This window comes from Vigna umbellata, chromosome 7 (assembly GCF_029865625.1).
Source record: "Vigna umbellata cultivar VRB3 chromosome 7, Vumbellata_1.0, whole genome shotgun sequence".
Classification (NCBI taxonomy): Eukaryota; Viridiplantae; Streptophyta; class Magnoliopsida; order Fabales; family Fabaceae; genus Vigna; species Vigna umbellata.
Window position 1 is genome coordinate 6,143,572 of NC_142171.1, and position 21,418 is coordinate 6,164,989.

The 21,418-nt window shown below is 33.8% G+C and overlaps 1 protein-coding gene across 1 annotated transcript; it reads right to left on the reverse strand.

Moving 5' to 3' along the window:
• Positions 1–2,770: 2,770 nt before the first annotated feature.
• Positions 2,771–20,049, reverse strand: LOC124839722 (FH protein interacting protein FIP2). The gene is made up of 11 exons (XM_088094562.1): positions 19,890–20,049; positions 19,657–19,766; positions 18,788–18,922; positions 14,658–14,813; positions 14,449–14,532; positions 13,752–13,798; positions 13,599–13,672; positions 7,536–7,594; positions 4,830–4,889; positions 3,787–3,867; positions 2,771–3,131 (listed from the first exon to the last, which is right to left on the reverse strand). Exons 1-11 carry the CDS (start codon positions 19,936–19,938, stop codon positions 3,078–3,080), a joined length of 909 nt encoding a protein of 302 aa, XP_087950688.1. The 5' UTR covers positions 19,939–20,049; the 3' UTR covers positions 2,771–3,077.
• Between the last annotated feature and the right edge of the window lie 1,369 nt (positions 20,050–21,418).

Sequence of the window (21,418 nt, forward strand, 5' to 3'; positions counted from 1 at the left end):
TATAGATCACTATCCTTGAGGACTTATTCGTCTTGTTGTCAAATGTAGGTTTTTGACTGACGCAAGGAAGACGTTAATCAAATATTAGTATTGACTTTTGTTCATTTGTGTTAGTTTTCTAGGGATATTGGTGAGAGTTTTTTAGCGTTAGAATCGGTTAAACTAATTTTAAAGTAATGTAAATATTTTTCAAAAAGAAAAAAGTGGAAAGTGTAATATTATTTTTACATTTCATTTTATATTACGTAAAATGTGTATATCTTTTAAACTAATGCTAACTTAGAAATGGTGTTTGCTTAGTCAACTCTTAGTTCATGCTAACTTTCTGATAAAGAAAAAAAAATGTTAGTAATAGATTGGAATTGATAAAGTCCATTTAATGTTGAATACTAGTACCTTTAATTCAATTTGTGTCATCAAAGTGGTACTAAATTAAATAAAGTTTAAAATAAAACGCATTAGTGTAGGTTCCAAATATTAATTAACACAAGTTCCAAATACCTTCAAGAAAGTAGTTGTTGTGAAGAGTGTGAAGCTCACTCTTGTAAATCTTGATATCCAGTACTCGTTTTATCTGAAAATTAATGAAGGCAACACATGAAAAAAAAAACCAAATGAAATAAAATTGATAAAGTTAAAATTATTTTTTAAAATTTAAAAGGTAATAATAACTAGAATTTAAACGTAGATTTTTTATTTTTTGAGCTTCAATCTATATTGAATCTTTCTAAAACTGATCAATTATACGCCATAGAAATGGTTTGATATATCATTAAATCAAGTTACACAAAAAATATATAATTAAAAGTATGATAAGAGAAAAAATAACTTGAAGATCAAAGAAAAGTAACGAGATATTAAGTTAGTTAAATTGTTGAGAGATACTCAAAATTCTTTCAAAAGAAACAAAAAATTTCAAATAATAGAAAAATTAAGAATTAGGGAAAATAAATAATGTGAAATTAAAAAATATAACTACAAGACCTCAATAGAATATTAAAATTAATACAATTGTAGATATATTTCACATTTCACTAAAATAAAATATCCCATTGCTAACTTCAATCAACAAAATGTAAAAAAGAAAAATGTAATTAAAGGTATGTTTAGAGAAAAAGTGACTTGAAGATTTATAAATACTTGTTACATACGAAATATGTCAAAATATTGAAAAATAATAAAATTCCTCAGTCGTTCGGGACTTGGGGCCTGTGTACAATATGGTGTACACGATTAAATGAACTGTCAACCGATAGGGTAAGAGGCAGACAACCGTTAAAGATAGTTAAAGACTAATGAATAGTGTAACGATCATTAATGGACGATTAGCTGGTACATTAACGGTCAATAATGATCAATTAATAGGTTTGATTATCATAAATTCTATAAATATAAGTTTGATATGGAGGTAAAGATATTTTTGAACATAATTCAATTCATTAAGACTTTCTTGAAAAAACAAATCTGACTTGAGTGTTAGAGTGTCTTCTGCAGGTCAAACACCGATCGAATACAGAGCAAGCAAGGACAGGACGACCATCCATCGACCCTACGTAATCGAAACACATATTAATCTGTTGAGGATTGCATTTAAGGAAAGAATATTGAATTTTTAATTAAGATTTATAATTAAAAATATATTTTAATTAAGATTTGTTATAATTTAGTTTATTAAATATACTTTAGGAGTTATCAAAAAATGGTAACTCATTTTAATATTGAATTCTTAATTAGAATTTATACTTTAAGAAAGTAATTTAATTAAGATTTGTTATAATTTAGTTGATAGAGTATGAGATAAAAAAATAGGTTTTTATTAAATTATTCAGAAAACCTAAAATTGATTTTTTGTAACTAACTTAGAATATATGATTTATTTATATACGTCAAAGGAAGTTTAAGATGTAACAACTTAGACCCTCTCTTTTGTATTTTTCTATTGGTAAACTCATAACCCGTATGTGTCCCATAACATTATGGATTTAGCCTATGTTTCTCTCTTACCTATATTCGAAGTGAATTTATATCACATGTTATGAAAGATGAAAAGAACACTACAAATAACATTTTTTGCAACTAAATCTTTGAAGTATTTAAAGTTAACTTTTATTTATTTTGAGAAAAAAAAAAGTTAATATCTTTAAAAATTCAATGCATTCCCTGTCAGATCATTGATGAATTTGAAAAAAGAACTGAAAAAATTTAGAGAACATAATAATATATAATTTAATAATATGAGAAGTATTTTATATGATGAGACTATCGTTTGAGAGTATTCAATTGGTTTAATGTAACATATAATATTTTGAACGGTAAAGAAAGTTTTAAATAGTTTAGCAAATTCATTTGTGAAAGATAGACTTAAAAGAATAAAAATTAACAAACAAATTGTAAGCAATAATGCTATGATTTAAATATGTATTTATTTCAAAAATATAATCCGATGCTACATTTAATCTCTAGAAAATTCCTTTCCTCTAACATGTTTTGTTCTAATCTATGTAGTATGTAAATAATTTTCCTTTTGTGCTATAAAATATTTTCAAAATGATATATCAAAAAGAAAAACAAATTAAAAACAGTTTTTAAAGACCAAAGACAATATAGAAGTATATTCAAAGATCAACAATATATTTGAGTTCAAATTTATTCCTCCTTTACTCTGCAAAAGTATTCTCATTTTATTGTAAAATACAATAATCTCTGATAACGTAATCCAATCGAAAAAATTACCCAAAAGGAAACTTATCAGTCATACAAGATAATCATGATTCATAAATACGAACTTTTTATCAGCCATGCGCTGTACACAACATAGTTCACATAACAAATTAGTAATATTCTTGGTACATAAGAAAAGCCAAAAAACCAGAATCAACACAAAATATGAACAAGAACAACATAAACAACTTTATCTCACAATATCAGCCGACCCAACTAAAATATCACTTTACCAGAAGCACTTATACTGACGCTCATACACGAGATAACTTTCAAATTCCCAAGTTCAGTCATCTAGTACTGACATTTTATAGCCATATTACAAATTCCAATTTTTTTAATTTCCGGCACAAATATTATCTGATTACTCCAACAGTATTGGCACCATCAAGCCTCGCACCTTCCAAGTGCTGAGTGACATAAAAAGGAACGAAGAAATGTGTTAGTTTATCGCACTTAGAACAGAAAAATATACTCGCCATAATTTTCCACCCATTCTAAATACAGGGAGCCAACTAAAGAAGCATTAAAACAATGGGAATTTGAAAACCTCAAATCTGATCTCGCATGGCATTTATTCCGTTGCAACGTTTGTCATTTGTGGATTCAGTTATTAGTTTTATATTGGAAACAACAGATCATATAGAATTTTTCGTGATCTGTGATTCAGTTTCCTGTACTTAGTAAATAAACTCTGGTTCAGCCATGTGTCCACTGATCAACAAGAATGGTTAGTGTGGAACACACTTGAATAACATAGCAGCAAACCAACTTGAACTGAATGCTTGTGCTCAGTTCAGTTCCATTCCAACTACATTTTCAAAATCAATTGTCTACATTGTAAAGACATCCATCAATTATTGGCAACAGCAGCGCAGCATAATATACCACAAACATTCCCCACTCCCATTCATATCACTGGACTTGACATTAAATTTTCAAACGACCAATGCCAGGCCATAACACATGAATTAGTTAATGGAAAATATTGATTAGCCAATCTATAATATCATAATTAGTAAAGAAACTCATATGAACTATGAAAAATACAACTAAAATACATACCGTATATCGAAGATTAAGATGACTAAGATAAGCTCGTTGAAGGTTTGCACCCTTCAAGTTGGCGTTGTTCAGTTTTGCCCCCTAAGAAAAATAGGGAATTGATTTCAAAGTAGGCCAAAATAAGATTAAAATTTTATTTCACCCAGCCATAAACTTAATTGAAAAGAGAAAATGAAAAGAAAATCAGTAGTAAATTAAACTGACAAATTTATAGGAAGCAAGGTATCAAATTTAGGAAATAACTAAACTGGTATTGATGTTTATACCTGATCAGAGGGATACAAGAAAATCCAACAGAAACAAAATGACTATGCACGGAGATAATCTGCTTACAATTCACACTTTTAATCCATGGTGAGGTTTCTCAAAGTTTTGTGGGTTAAGTTATCTCATTAATAGTATATCATCTTCGGCCTTAGATAACGAAATTCCTCTTTCTATTTTGTTCGAATATTTTAACTTATTTGTCACCTGGGTGTAGCGTTTTCAGGTTTTCTCTTTGTATCTTTGACATTGGAGCCCTTACAACATACATGAATTAGTTAGGATATGAATCAATCCTTTAGGCATTCTTTCTCGTATTTCATTCTCAAGTCTTATGTTAAGCGATAAAGTGGTGGAGATATTTAAATTTAAAAAGAAAATGTACTTTTATTGAACATAAGGGTCTATGTTAGGCCCGTAAGTCATGTTTTCAGTGGTTGTGTCATGAGTGAGGAAACTTATACAAAAATCATAAAGTGGAGGCCAAAAGGGGGTGAGAGAAAATGGGAATATATGGAGAGCTTAACCAAATGAAAGGGGGATTATTCTCAGTCTGCGTGATGATTTTTTAGTATTGATAAGAAACTAAAAGGCATTTATTTGGACCTTAGACAAGTCCATCATTAGTATAGGCTCATACCCTCTAGATTAGCTTTGGTTAGGCTACACTCATGTTTTTGAAAAAATAGTGGATAAATTACCTATACCTTTTCTTTTTATGGTATGTAAAACATCTTTGACCCTATTATACATGCTCATACAGTTCCAGTGCATTTTACCTTCAAGTTAGCTCCTTCCAAAACGGCTCCCTCTAGATTGGCATTGGTAAGATCTGCATTCTGATAAGTTAAAAAGACATTCATTAATAATTATCACATACTTTTAATCAAGACACGACATTAAGGCTACTTTTCTCAAGATTCGAGATACAACCCATCTCTAAAAATCAAAATTATCCATGTTTTAAAATATATTATAACGAAAACTACCATTTGCCACTCCAACTTGACAACTAAAGAGAGTACTTACAGAATAAATTTCACACCACAATTAAGCTTAGTCCATCACTAACTTGATTTATAAAAATTTCCTTTTTTTTTTCAAAACTCAGAAATCCTAAAGATTCCTCATCTAAATTAGCCATCACTGAATACAATTGTCTATGTGAGTATAAATAATAATTCATACATTTTGACTTTTGGGCATGCATGACAATATTAGGATATAAAGTTACAGATTCATTCCAATCCATAGTTTCTACAAAATACGATGAATGTTTTCATAAATGCCCTACAAATTTTTTTCATAAATGCCCTTCTGATTTTGAAGAGAGAAATAGAGGGAATGAAAATAGAAAATAAACAAAGTGAAAAAAGAAAAAAGGAAATAGTAAGAATTAAAATAGAATATTTAGTTAGTTGTTGGTTCATGGTGAATCTTTTCTATCAAAGTTGGTTTTGATGGCACTATTGATCAAATCAAAACTCGCTTGATAGTCAAAGGTTACACTCATATATTCAAATTAGACTAGGTGAAACCTTCTCTACGTTGCTAAGACAGCTTCTGTCCAATCATTCCTTGCCATGGCAGGTTGGGCTATATATCAGTCAAATGTCAAGAATGTCTTCCTTCACGACGATTTGTTGGAAGAAATTTATATGAAGCAACCTCTTGGTTTTGTTGTCTAGGAGGAGTCATCTGAATCCAAAAATCTTTATATGATATCAAGCAATGTCCTAACACATGGTTTGGTAGACTATGTGAAACGGTCCAACAACTTGTTATGATTAATGTGAGGCTGATCATTCGGTGTTATATTGTCAAACAACCATTGGATGTACCCACTTAGTAGTGCATGTTGATGACATTGTTCTTATATGTAGTGATCATCATGGTGTTAGAGATTCAGGTAAGAAATCTAACTCACTCACACTCTTACGCTCACAGAAACAAACACCACATAGTATGGGATGAATAATGGGTGTGTATTCACAAGAAAGAAACAAGAATACAGAATAGTCCAGAAGCTTAACCTCCTTCACCAGGTGCTATGACCGGTCAACAAATCAACAAATGTCTAACCACCTAACTGATACAACAAAGAGGTCCTTATATAGGCCTCTTTCCCAAACCAACTTAACTGACTAGCAGTTAAGTCCTCTGTTTTCCCTTTCTTCTCTCATAGACCCTCCATTCTCTAACATGGTGTCTTACAGATAAAACAACACTTGTGTCATCAATTTCAAACAAAAGACATTGGCAAAGTCATATTTCTTACGTATTCAACTAGCACAGTCTAACAATAAAATTGTCCTTTCTCAAAGGAAGTATGCATTGGATGCTTCATAGGAAATTGGACTAATGAATTCCAAGCTCATTGACTTACCATAGATCCAACTTATACCTAGTCCAGGGGAGCCACTTCCTGGTCCTAAATAATATAGAAAACTAGTTGGAAAATTAAACTATCTCACAATTACTTGTCCGGACATTTCCATTGTACGAGTTTCTAAATTCTTCATGTACAAAACATTGGAATGCAATTATTCACATTCTAGTGTATATTAGGCCCCTAGAAAAGGTTTGTTATATGGTCACAATAATCATACTCGTGGGTTATTTAGATGTCAATTGGACTTGTTCTCCTGAGGAGATCCCTTCCAAATAGTGTCATTATTGGGGACAATTAGATATCCTGGAAAAGAAAGAATAAGACTGTAGTAGCAAGATCCAACACAAGCAAAATATAAGTTACGGTATTTGCCACTTGTGAGCTTGTTTGGCTCAAATAGTTGCTTAAAGAATTGAGATTCCGGGGGTTCACACAAACAACTCTTATCTATGATAACCAAGCTACCCTAGATATTTCATCAAACCCAATATTTCACCAAAGGACTAAATATATTGAGGTAGACTGTCACTTTATCCGAGAAAGATTGCATTTGAAGACATCACCACTCAATTTGTTTGATGATAAAAAAAACACTCAATTTGTTAACTCTAATTATCAGTTAGCATATATCTTCACTAAATAATTGTGGGTCCTAAAATTTACTATATTTGTAACAAGTTTTGTTCATATGATTTATATGTACTAGCTTGAGGGGAGTATCAAATGTAACTATATATATATATATATATATATATATATATATATATATATGCCTTGGCCCATTCTTTGTATCTTCTTTGCCTTTGAGATACTTATATACATACATGCTCCTCTGTTGTATTAGGCACAGATTATTTTTGTCACTTCACAATATATCTCAACAAAGTTGTTCCTCTTCTAGATAAAAGAACAAAACAAAACACACAAGGAATATGTTTATTATTTTAAAAAAAAGATATACTCAGATGAACCTCACGTATAACTTACAAGTTACAATGATCGGCCCAAAATATAAAAGCTTTATAGAAAGAAGAATTTAGATGACAAACAAATTAATAATTGATTAGACAAGTAAAAATTAAAGTTGGTGAACCTGTAGATGTGCTGTACGCAAATCTGCACCACATAAGCTAGAATCTACTAAGCAAGCATCTGCAAAATAGAAGTTTCAAACAAACTTCAGTTCCAAGTATATTGTTTGATATATCAATGCAGGCAAATGCATTTTGCAATTCTGATTACGTTTGTGTAACCAAGAGCATAAAGTAATCCAAATTGAAATATGGTGAAGCGTAAAAAATATAAAGCAATATATGTTGGAAAGTCACCTAAATTGTGTTACACCTAACTCACTTTATTGGAAGCCTTGTTGGAGGATGCCATAATTGCAGCCTTAGGTGGTGGCTTAGTTCCACATCGACTGGAGATATAACTTAAGTAGAGTTTATAAAGTTTGACAGTTCTTACCTTCTAAGTTGATTTTATGGGATTTTGTTTGATTCTTAACCTAAATTATACAAAGATATCAGAGTTTATCTTTGATTTATTTTTGGCCACCTACATTTGCTATTCTCTTGGTGGATAGGTGTGAGGGAGAGTATTGAAAACTATTTTAATTGCAACAACCTAGCCCACCTTAATTGATGCTTCCATGATTGTAGCCTCAAGGACAGTGGTAGCTTAGTCCCATATTGACTAAAGATACAACTTAAACAAAGATTATAAAATAGTTTTGGCAGGATTGATTCAGGCTTTGATGCGAGCATTAAATGAAGATAATGAGCTAGAACACGCCATACCTAGAAGATTTACAATAAGTATGTCAAGACAAGAAGTTCTAAATCAACAAAATATTTCTCTTTCTTTCTTATTTTGTATTTGATAGACTAATAATTTGTAAGGTTTTATTTCTTTTGAAGTGTAATTAGTAATTAGGTGTAGATAGGCCTTTTCAAACCCAAATATCTGGCATAAATTTTTTATAACACTTAAAGGGAAAGAAAGGAAAAGAAGACGACAATCAAGATGAAAAGGAAAAGACGAGCTTAATTCCCCTTCCTTTGGTTCTCATATTTATAATGACATTGGTAGTTTAGATAGAACAAATGATAAGGAAGAGAAAAGAATAAGAAAGACCATATTTAGAGTCCTAGATACAGCACACAACGATTGTTTCTTGTTTTTCCTAGAAATAATATTTCCTCTAATGAAAACACATTTTGTTTTTGGAGAGCTTTTGTCCATAAGAGAACCTATCCAATCAGCATCAAAATACCCAAAAATTTGAGTATTCCCAGTAATAGAGAGTTGAAAATAAGACTGATTTATTATTCTCAATCATGAAAAATACATTCTAATACTCTCTATTTATAATAATCTAATTATCCTAAAAAGGGAAATAGGGAAACTAGGAAAGTAAAATAAAATAAAAGATTATATATCTATTTCCTCTAATTAGAAAGATTCTAAAGATATTATCTCAAATTACAACACTCCCCCTCAAGCTGGATCATACAAGATTGTATGAACCAAGCTTGGAATAGACAAACTCAATCAGAGATAATGTCAATAAACCAAATTGCACACACAAACAAATGTATCCCAAGAGACTCCTCAGCATCATATGGAGAATAATGGACAACAATGGACAACCGTGAACTTGCACCATGAAACTTCAACTTGGACAGCAATGGACAAGAGCGAACTGACAACAATGGACAAGAGAGATTTCCATTAACAATGGATGATGACTTGCAACAGCAAACTGCAAGAATGGATGAAGGTCTGTAGTGGTGAATCGCAACAAACTGTAGGGACTAGATTGCCATCAATAGTGGCGAACAGCAACAAAGCTTCAAGAACTTGATTTCCATGAGTAACATATGAGAGACCTTCAAAGGCTAACAGTCACAACCCTGTAGGGACTTAACCACCCTAAACAGCAACAAACTTTCAGGGACTTCACTGCCCTGAGTAGCAACAAACCTTTAGGGACTTAATTGCCCTGAACATAAGGGAGGCCTTTAGGAAACAACTGTCCTGCAGAGGCTAACAGCAACAGACCTGCAGGGACTACACTACCCTGCAGCGGATGGAACTTTCTCCTCCTCACGACTGAACGGCAGAACGTGAAGGTGGAAGAACTGGTGAGAACTGATCCGTACGAGGGACAAATCTGAATACCATAACTTCGGAAGAGTCAACTCAGCAGGCGGTCTCAAAGAACAACTCTCAGTGAGCTATTATAACAAACCATTGGCAGAAACCAAAAACACCAAAGATTGGGACTTATGATGGCATCAAAAGGCCAAAGACAGGTTGGAAATCCAAAGTTTTCTGCTGGACTACTCCTAAATGACGATACTTAACAATGTATCACAAGAAGTACGGGCTAAACTCTAGCCCAAGAAGAAAGTTCTCTGCAGGGGCTGAAAAATATTTCCCCCACGGCAAACAGCGAGAACGACGGCTAGTGTACTTCACGAGGCACTCTTAATCTTGACCAAAGAAAATGCGGTAGCTTATTGAGGCAGCAACAAATAGCAGAGGTTACAACAACTGACTGCGCCGACGGCGACTGACTGCGCCGACGACTGACTGCGTCGACTGTGGTAGCAGCGGAACGAAGCATTGTTGCTTGAGAAACAGAAACGAAGTTTGAACCCATTGGTGATAGGGGGAGGAAAGGTCCTGGTCATGAAACGTGTGGGCAAACCCATTGGTGGAGGTAGAGAACCCTTCATAATGGAGACGAAAGAAGATGATGGAAACGGGTCTTGGTCACAGGTGTTAGTGCATTCGGCGGCACAAGCGGTAGAGATGACGATAAGAAGGACCAATCAGTGCCGCACAATAAAGGGAAGAAGAACCCATTGGTGGTGACAGAAACCATAATGCAGTAACTAGATGCACCAAACCAGAACACAAAAACGAGAGGGAGGTTTGGCAATGTGGAAGCGTGCGGCGAGAAGACGGAGATATTGTGAAGACAACGAAGATGACAACAATGGCTGCTATGGAGGGTCAGAACAGAGAGAGGAAGCTCCGGCGAGACGACCGGCAGCGGCGCGATTTGATGCCAACGCCGAGAAGGCGGCTCGTGACAAACACGCACCCGAGACCAGCTAAAGAAAGGCGGCGCGTGGAGGCGCGTTGAGCAGAGTTTGGTCCTGACTCTGGCGAGGTTGGCCGTCGCTCAAGGAGGCGGTCCAAATCCACTGGTCATCGAACGAAAGTGCAACTGTGGCCGGCGGCAGACGGTGGCTAGCGCTGGTCGACGGCGGAGAGCAGTGGTGCACAACGAAGAGAACAACGGTGCACAACGGAGAGAACAGCGGTGCACAATGGAGAGAACAACAAACAAGAACTCTGTAAATGATTGAAAGCCAGTGAAGATGCCAACTATTGGGCATTAGAGGAGAGACCCATTCTGGGCCAAAGTCTGAACAAGCTTGTTGGTGGAAACACAATGCACATGGGAGCCAATGAGAATGCGGGCATCGTTTAAACCAGTTTCAGCTACTGTCTAAAAGGGAATGGGTTCGAATCCCATTCCAGATTATGGAAGCACAGCTTTGTGTAGCTGTAATCAGGAAGACAGACGTGTTGGCAATGCTGGAGAAATGTCAGACCAAGCACTACAAGCCTGATCTAAAAGCTTAGCTGGGGCAATTGAAGCCCAATGAAGCAAAATTTATAAGAATGCACTGCAGGAAACAAAGGGCTTTTGGTGGGAGTAGGTGGAATATAAAGACTGCAGCTTTTATAAGAAAGTTAGCCATCTTGTACACACGAAAACTGATAGCTACAAGGGAAACATTTATGTTAGAAGAAATAAAAGAAGAAATAAAAGGGACAGACAATTAACTATCTATGTGTAGGTTTTATTGTGTCAGACTATTATAAAAGTTTTTTTAGGAGGTGGTTTTTGGCAGTTTTTCATTGTTTTTGTAAATTCTGAAAAAGAATAGGAGTGAAGAGTTTGGTTCTCTCAAATAACCAGAAGTTGTATGTGTTTGGTTTTTCCCACATTGGAGGAAACTTGGTGTACAGTTAGAATAAAGATCTGCAGTTTCTAAAGCTTATTTCGTTAGAGGTCTGAATACCTATCATTTGTATACAAAACCTCTTTCCTAGTGAAGTGGGGGCACATTGAAGGTTATGGTCAACACAAGAATGGAGGCAAGATAGGATGGGTTGGCGAAGATCGTCCAAGACCAAGAACATGAGAATAACCGATGGTTCCAACAGTTAGAAGAGATGATTCAAGAACTGAGGGGGTGGTTGAACGATTGGCATCGTTTGATCAGCATAGAGAGGCCCAAGATTTTGTTGCCAGGGGAGGACATGACGACAGCCGACATCATGAAGGAGGAGGATCTTTTGGGGTTTTTGCCAAATGGAGGAAGTTGGACATTCTTGTGTTTATAGGAGACGAAGCTTATAGCTAGACCAATAGGCTGGAGCAGTATTTCCGTTTGAAGGAAGTCTGTGAGGAGGAGAGAATGCAGGCTGTGATGGTTGCTTTGGAAGGGAAAGCTTTGAATTGGTTTCAATGGTAAACCTGCAATTCGCATCCTACATGGGAAGCCTTCAAAGATGCAGTGGTTCGAAGGTTTCAGCCAACAATGTTGCAAAACCCGTTCGAAATATTGATTAGGCTACGCCAAACTAGACAAGTAGGGGAATATATAGAATAACTTGAACAATATGCGGGGTTCATGAAAGGAATGCAACAAGATTATATGGTGGGCATCTTCTTGAATGGGCTGAAGGAAGAAATAAACGCAGAGGTCAAACTATACGACCCAAAGAATCTTGTTGAGTTAATGATGAAGGCTCAAATGGTGGAAGAAAAGGTTAGAGTCATCACCACGGGGTAATCTCTCACTATGTAGCTTCAAAGTAACACCTACAGACAATTGCCACCTACTCGCAGTTACTCAAATGATAGGAGAAATTCAGTGGGTTATACCAACTCTAACAGAGAAAGTGGAGAGAACAATGGTTGTATGAGCACCATTAATAGTTCTCCTAATGGGACTCAATAAGCATGGCCACTGTTTAGAAAATTGTCCTAAAAAGAATTGCAAGATAAAAAAGGGCTTATGCTTCAGGTGTGATGAGAAGTTTGGGCCTAATCATACCTGTAAAAATAAACAGCTCCATATGTTGCTTATTTCAGAAGAGGAAATTCAGGAGTTAGGGGAATATGTTGTATATATTCATAAAGAATTTCCAGACTTTCACCTTGAGGATAAGGTGCATCTTCGTGGAGGGGGTGTTGATAGGTTTGATACAGTTTACAAAATAAGGAAAAAAGAAGGTAGTTAATACAGTTGAAAACACCTACCCATTGAAAACAACTGGGAAGCTACTCCTGCCATCAATACAAAGTTTACTGCTTTTCACCTTGAGGACAAGGTGGAACTTCATGGAGGGATATTGATAGGTTCAAGGGAAACGTTTATGTTAGAAGAAATAAAAGGGATAGACAGTTATAACTATAATTGTCTGTGTAAGTTTTGTAGTGTTAGACTATTATTAAAGTCTCTTTAGGAGGTGGTTTTTGGCAGGTTTGTAAATTTTGAAAAGAATAGAAGGAGTGCAGAGTTTGGTTCTCTCGAATACCCAGAAGTTGTATGTGCTTGGTTTTTCCCACATTGGAGGAAACCTGGTGTACTGTTAGAATAAAGATCTACAGTTTCTAAAGCTTATTTTGTTATAGGTCTAAATACCTATCAACAACAATATGCTAGGTATAAAAAATAGGGAATTACATATTACCACAAATTGCACTGTGGGGTATCTTGGAATCAATTCGTATAGGATTTAAGTTAACTTGATGAATAGAAAAGAAGTATCAAAATTTGTCATTGCAAATTAAAATCATGAAAGGAAACTCTACTACAAAGCTATAAGATTAGTGATACTCTATGACATGACAGTTATTAATGAAAGTTGGGGACATAATATGGTTCTGACGATATTGTGATGTTTTGATATAGCCCCATGGGTTGATCAATGTAGCCCACTCCACATAGTGCAAAAAGGCTTGGTTGTGTTGTTGTGTGTATTGGTAGTAACACTCGTATTGGTTTCAGATGTGAGAATTGATAAATACTACAAAGTACATGAAAATAAAATACTTCAACACCTTGTAGATTTGCACTCTGAAGGCATGCACCAGCTAATAAAGCACCACGAAGGTTTGCCCCAGTAAATTCACATCTTCCCTAGGCAAGAATAAGAAATTTAGAGGCCTGCAAGTATGTGTACAATTGAATGTAGAGTTTTCCGAGTAACTTACTCACGCAAAGTTGCATTGTGAAAAATGGAGGCCTCGGCATCAACATCCTATGAAATTAAATACACACAGGAAATATTTATTGTTAGATATTTTGCATTTTATGTTAATTAGGCAAACATGACTTTTGACATTGTTTGATATTGGTAGATATTGTTGATATTGGTTTTTAACAATATCTTCTATTTACCATATTTATGTTTGGTTGCCATATATACTTGTATCATTTTTCATTATAAATATATTACCCTAAGCATGTTTTAGACACAAGGGAAATTAATCATATACCTAGTTTTACTATATTTAATATTTTAAATTAAAATTAAATTTATATGCTGAAGTAATTAATAATATAGCCAAAATATACATTTTTCTAACTAAACAATATAAGCATGTAGTGTCACAAGTTTTAAAAAGTTATCAAAAAAATATGTGGTGATAATGATAGCAAAACAATTTTTTGCCCAATGTTGTACTGTACATCATTTATATCATTTATATTGCGAAGTTAAATATGGGTATTATTGGTTTAGTCATTTAAAGTGGGATTTTATTGTCCTCAAGCAAACCAAAGAAAACTTTAGAAGTCAATGAAAAGGGATTTTATTTCAGATCTAATATGCAATGTCCAAATAGGCCGGATCTACTTTCTAAATTAATAATACCCAAGTATTGTGATTCTGGATAGAACCATACTTACTCGAAACTTTGCACATTGAAGGTTTGTACGTGAAAAGAACACATTTTTAAGACAAGCATAGCTGAAATCCACATATGATAAATCCTGAAAATTCATAATAATATGACAAAGATAGTATCAAGATACCAGACATATTATCCAGAAACAACAACTACTTTATAAGTAAACTAAGATACTGCTAAAAAACATTTCTAGGTCCAAGAAATTACCAGTTTAGAGAGGTCAAGTCCAGAAAGATTAACCCCTCGAAACCTTACTTTCTCAGATTGTATACACTTGATGATGTCTGTACGTGTCAACTCTGTATGGAACTCATCAACTTCCTTCTTTTCATTGAGGACAGCATGTATTCCATCTATAAGCCCCTGAGGTTTACCAAGTGATCACAGGTTATAGGGTTTTAAAAAGGTCTGAAGTTTCAGTTCCTTTTCCATTTCGTAAAGTAATTGTGAGTAATCTAGGCAGAAGGAATATGACAGATTTCAAGTTTGACATATAGAAACACACACACTCTCTTAAACAATATAAGGAAATAAAGAATTATTTCATTTGTTTCAATTAATGAAATAAGTGTTGAATATGACAGATTTCAAGTTTGACATATAGAATCACACACACACTCTTAAAGAATATAAGGAAATAAAGAATTGTTTCATTTGTTTCAATTACAGAAATAAGTGTTGATCTTATATAATCAGAAATATTGCTATAATTATAAGAATAATGAGTTGATCCCACACAATTGGGAATATCTACATTGTATATGTATTATTAGGAACTTTATTATTTATTTCTGTATCATAGATTCGTTATCAGATGATGATAAATTTTCTCAATTTATTATATTGATTCCTTTATCTCGATATAATTAAAGCATTCGTAATATCTGAAAAATGTATTGTTTCAGCTTAATGTTTCTGTCTTCCCTACAGTTTAACATGGTATATAAAGCCCTTTTCAAAATATTGTTGGTGCCAATAGACCCACCATCTCTTGGGCATTTTTTATTTTGTGAATCTTTCCTCCCAGGTATGCTGTCACTGTTCCAATGCCCTCTCCTTAAGTTTTTTATTTGCTTTTTCTCCTCAAACATTCCAAAAAAAATGTATTCCAATACCACATCAACCTCTAAAACAAATTCTCTCATCTTTTCTATCCATGTTAGTATTGAGAAGATGGACGAGTCTAATAACTCACTCCAACCTATTTCCCATCTTCATGAGACGTGTAGGCATGTGCTCTATATACCAATGACCCATAACATTTCTACGGTGTGTCAAAATCTCTTAACACTTGTTGCTACAAAACATTGAGGGTTCTATGTCTACTTATTTTGGGTGGCTTCATGTTGTTTATATGATTTTAATGAGCTCCTTCCACCATCTGCAAATGTGAAGAAGGAACTTGAGAAGTACATTACGTTCTTTTAGAACTTGGGCCTATACAGTTTGCCATGAGTATGTTGTACCCATGATCAGATTTTGGGATCACTAGTGAATCTTACTATCTCCTTGATATCATCTACACTCCTCTAAATTTCCTAAGAGATAAACATCAATACACAAATTTCATCTGCAGGAGAAAACACTACCTTTACATGAAAGAGTAATAATTAAAGATGCTATTGCACCAGTAATTCTAAAAATTGTCCAAAATGTGAACATTGCCATCTCTACAATTAGTAGGTGTTGAAAGCTGCATGGGCAACCCCCTCATCCACACAATATTTGCCAGGCATCAATTACTGAATCACCAAAATGATCCATCTCCAACAACATTTGAAGACTTTATCAAATGGTGTGTGACACTCTAATCCGTAAGTAGCATTGCTGCGATGACACACACTGGTAATCCATCTACTTGTCTCTCTCAATCTCCCTTTCTTGTTCCCTAGGTTATTAACTCATGCAACTAATTACATATCTAGTGATCGTTCTTCTTTTCTCCTTTTTTACTAATGTTGTCAATTTGCCTTTAAGAACTATTATTAGTGGTTCACAAAAACGAGCTTGCAGCTTTGGTAGTACCCAACCCCTCTTATCCCCTACTGTTTCACCCTTTGTTACGTCCCTAATTTTTCCCTTTCAAATTATTGTCTATGACCCCATTGACCCAATCCCATGATATTATCCTCACACTCAATAAAAGTATTGTTATATTATCCTCAAATGTGAGTCATTCTATACTATCTCCATCCAATACCATTGGAATGTACATCAACAATATCTCCAATGATGATTCCTGCACAATTAGGACATATCGGGCTAACAAAATTGGAGAAGATGGTGTCAAGTTTAAAACATGTTCAATTATTGATCTTTTCTTCAGTCTTAACAAATGAGTTTTGCCTTCTTTTTCTTTTGTTCAATATGATATTTGGGGTCCTTCTTGTACTACTACCTGTTTTGGTTTTAAATATTTTGTTACCTATATTGATGATTATTCTAGATGCACTTGGATTTGGTTAATGAAGAATTGATCAAAAATGTTTTGTATATAACAAACATTTTCTAATAAATAAAAAATCAATTTGGTATACCCATGTGTTTTTGGTAGGGACAATGCTCATGAATATTTGTCTAACCAATTTCGTTAGTTTATAACATCCAATGATAACTTTCATCAAACAACATGTCCTGTAGTCCTTAACAAACTGGAGTGGCGAAAGAAAAAATCAAACATCTTATTAGACTACCCAAAAGCTTTTTCTACGTAGTCATCTTCCTCACCATTTTTGGGGATACTACCCTTACGACATGTCATGTCATTAATTGGATGCCATCATCTGTTCTTAATGATCACGTACCCCACTCTACCATTTTTCCTCATTCCCCTTTATATAGTCTTCCTTTACGTGCTTTTGGTACCACATGTTGTGTACACAACCTCACACCTAGTCCAATAAACTTACTCCCCAATCATTCAAATGTGTTTTGGTACCACATGTTGTTTACATCCCAACTTAGTTGATTCTTTAAGAAGATCAAGTACATATTTACTTTTGAAGATAAAAGTCCCCTTTTCAGAATAAGCAACCAATATTCCAAGAAAATACTCAAGTTCTCCTAACTCCTTCATATCAAATTAGACCGCCAACTTTTCCTTTATAGTCAATTTCTCTATTTCGGCATCTCGTACAAAATCATACAATGGAAAATCCACAACCAAGGGACCCACCACAAGAGCCATTAGCTAGAAGAATAAATGAAGGTTGGGCCTCTACTGAAGATAGCACACCCATGAATCTATTTACATGGACCACCTCTTAATGAGCTTGAAGATTGGACCAACCCATTTATAGAATAGGAATACACTGAGTTCACACAACAATTTGGTGGCCAAGGTGGCACACTTTATATCAAACAGATTTTGGTTTATACATAAAGCTACTAGTCTTAAAGTCCCTGCTCTCAATAATGCAATCTTTGCTTTAATCTGACCTTAATTGAGGATTTTTTTTACGAACACCTAATCAAGGATTAAGAAGAAAAGATCATTCCAGCATTTTCTACTGTATGATTAAGAAAAACAAAAAATGCGAAACTAGATTGGTTTGGATGCAATACTAATGGGGAGCTAAAGGTTCTCGAGGTATATCTAGTTTTGGGAGTACCTTTAGAGATCATCATACTTCCATTGTGTGTGATTTCTTTTAATATCTTGGTCTTGATAGTGCCTTATATGCAGAGGTGATGGGTATGATTCTTGAGATGGAAATTGCTATCTACAGAGGTTGGAATACCTCTAGATTGAGTGCGATTCTCAACTTCTTATTCAGGCTTCGTCCATTACTTCTATTATGTTTTGGAATATTTGTAGTATATTGATGAATCGTTTTGTAAACAGTAATATTATGTATATTCACCTTTCAAATATTTTTAAAGAAGGTAATCAATGTGTTGATAAACTTGTTGAGTTTGGAACTAGTCCTCACGGTTATACTTTGTGGGTAATGTTGTTAGCTTCATTTGTTCTGAGATTTTCAAGGATAGATTTGATTTACCCTTTTATAAGGTTAGAAAATAGTGGATCAGGCAGGTCTGTCCACTATCTTATTTTGTATTTTCCTCTTTTTTTAATATTATGTGGTGCCACATATAAATGATGTTCTTTGTGGTGCCAACATAATTGGGATAACAAACAGTACAGTGATGCCTTAACCCTCTCACTTTTATAACAAAAACTTGGCATGGTTTTAAATTCACAATTACAATCAGAATATTGCAATTTCAAAGCACAAATGTAATTCAAAACCAAGTCGCCTAAAAGGGTATAAATTTCAACTTCAAAAGCAAAAATTGATAGCAATCACATTCCAATAAAACATAATAGTGCTTACAAGTAGCTGATAGTACTCAGCCTCCCTTAACAATTCCGAGTACTGATATTCTTCAAGAGTAGGCACCACACCATCCCTTAACCAATTGAGAATGTGCCGAAAGTGTTTACCATCCCTATCAACAAACACATATCCCTGCATCCATCGCCAGTTACAAATTCAATCCATAACTAAGATAAGATACACAATTAGACAAACATGAAGAATTTTAATTTTAACAGTGATAGAGCATGTATGTATGGGGAACCTTTCTTCTTGAATTCAGATGTATTTTATGAAAAAAAAAAAAAAAATTGTATTCGTAAATAAACTGGATAAATTGTGTTTATAGAATAAACTGGATGTTTGGAACTTCAGCTGTAATTTAGTAAAAACCCTGCTTTTCCAAAACAATTAAGTTGATTTTGTGAATTGGAAAAGTTAGTAGTTTACGATTATTTTCTAACAGTTTTCATATTTTCAGCTTCGTTCATATGAATACTATTTTTCATAAATAAAAGATGATGTTTTTGTTGCATCCAAACGAAACTATTTATGTTAAAATAACATTTCAGCATCCAAACAAAAAGCATGTTCTGATAATATTCAGTTGTAATAATAATCGATTACACGGATAACGGACACCCTCAAGGTGAAACGCCTTGGGTCTTTAAATCATAGCCAAAATAGATTTAAATCACTACATGTTGAAATACGGTAGATTCAATCACTGATCCTGTATTCCATTTGAACTTCTCCAAGGACAAAACCCACCGCATTTCGACACCAAACCAATCAATTTTAATACGTATGGACTAAAACCAATCTTAACCAAATATTAAGAACCTTAAACACATTCTAACTTAATAATAACAACAAATTGCAATTGCCTTGTCAGAATCTTGGCACAGAGTGTGGCGGCCACTAAACATGGCGGCAAGCATTGAATCGGGCTCGCGCTGTGTGAGAGTGTCGGTGGTGGTGCAGAATTTCTTGCCTCCTGCGAATATAATCAATGAAGGGAGACAGAGTGAGAAAATAGCGTCGTGTTAGAGAGAAATGAAGGAAAACAGAAGGTGAGAAAATGGCGTTGTGTTAAGAGACCAAGGAAAAGAGGGTTTACCGATGTTGAGGCGAATGACGGAGGATAAATCGGATTGGAGGTTCTTCATTGTAGCGAAGTGAAGCGCAAAGAGAGAGCAACAGCCACTTTAGTGTATTTGGAATTGGGATGGAAGGGCATGATTAGAGACCATGTTGGTCACAGACACAAGACAAAAAGTCAGGATATTTTTTATGTTTTTACTACTAATCGTCAAAATTTATTAAGAGACGTAGAAAAGATAAATCAAAAATGAATGATAGGGTGATTATAAATTATTTTTATTTTCTGTTTTTCTCTTGGGAAACAAAGACCGTGACTTTATTTTTTTTATTTTCAAGTTTAAATTTATTTCCTGTTTTAATTTTTAAGGTTATATATTTATTATGATAATAAAAAATATCGTTTTTTATAATTATTAAAAAAAATAAGATATAAAAAAATAATTTAATAAGTTTATTCTTATAAGTTATTAATTAAATTTTAAAAATAATTATATAAATTAAAGAATAAAATAATAATATAATTTATATTAATAAAAAATCAAAAACAACAAGTGATGTTAGAAAATAATTATAAAAAAATTACAAAAATCATTTTTAATATATATATATATATATATATATATATATATATATATATATTGTGAGTCCCTAGAAAATTTTAATTTATAATAATTGTGAAATTCCAGAAAATGGTATTTTAGAAGTGGTGGTAGTCTAAACATAGTGAGACTCGATTATTTTAATATTAAACGGTTTTATTATAAATAGTTTTGTTATAAACGAGTTTCATTAGTTTAAAACGTATCATCTCTCTATAAACTACTTTTTTAGAGTTCTCTACCATTTCTCTAACATTTATCACTCTTGGATCATCTGTTCGACGATCAAGAAGTGCATAGGTGATCCTTGCGACAAGGACAATAATCTCTATTGATCAATTTCTTGTTTTGAGCTGATTTTTGTAGAGTTTCCTTACAACATAAGCTTCGGTTGAGGTTTTTGTGAGTTGCGCTATTGATCAGAGGTAAGGGAAGTTAGATTATTGCTTTAATTAGTAGTTTGACATGTAAGTGTGATGAATTCTTTGTGTTGGTGCTGATTTAATTGACTTTAGGTTTTAAGTGTATTGAGTTGCATGAAAATTTGACTACTTGATTGTGACATTGTGCAATGGTGGTTATGAACTGAATTGAATGATGTATAATTTATAATTGATCATACTAGATACAAGTAATCGGTTATGAGAGTGATTAGATAGAGATTTAAGTGAATTATCTTGTTTTAAGTCAACTTGGGGGAATTGAGGTAGTGAAAATGAGAACTAAGAGTTAAGGGCTTAATTGGTTTGTTGGGATAGTTTGGGTAGGTCAAATGTGACTTGTTTGAGTCACCAAAATGGTCAAAAACATGTTCAAAGTGGTAGATTGTGATTTGAGTCCCTAAGTTGATGAATTTGATGTTATAGAGTAGGAATTGATTCCTAAACACTTTAGATTGATAGTATGAAGGTTTAGAATCACTTAGTCAAGTTTAATTAGGTGTATA

Coding starts and splice junctions, on each gene's coding strand:
- LOC124839722 (XM_088094562.1), bottom strand. CDS start 19,938: ATGAAGAACCTCCAATCCGATTTATCCTCCGTCATTCGCCTCAACATC. Junction 18,923..19,656: donor TGTGCCAAGATTCTGACAAG/GCAATTGCAATT, acceptor CGATGGATGCAG/GGATATGTGTTTGTTGATAG. Junction 3,868..4,829: donor TGGAAGGAGCTAACTTGAAG/GTAAAATGCACT, acceptor TATTTTTCTTAG/GGGGCAAAACTGAACAACGC.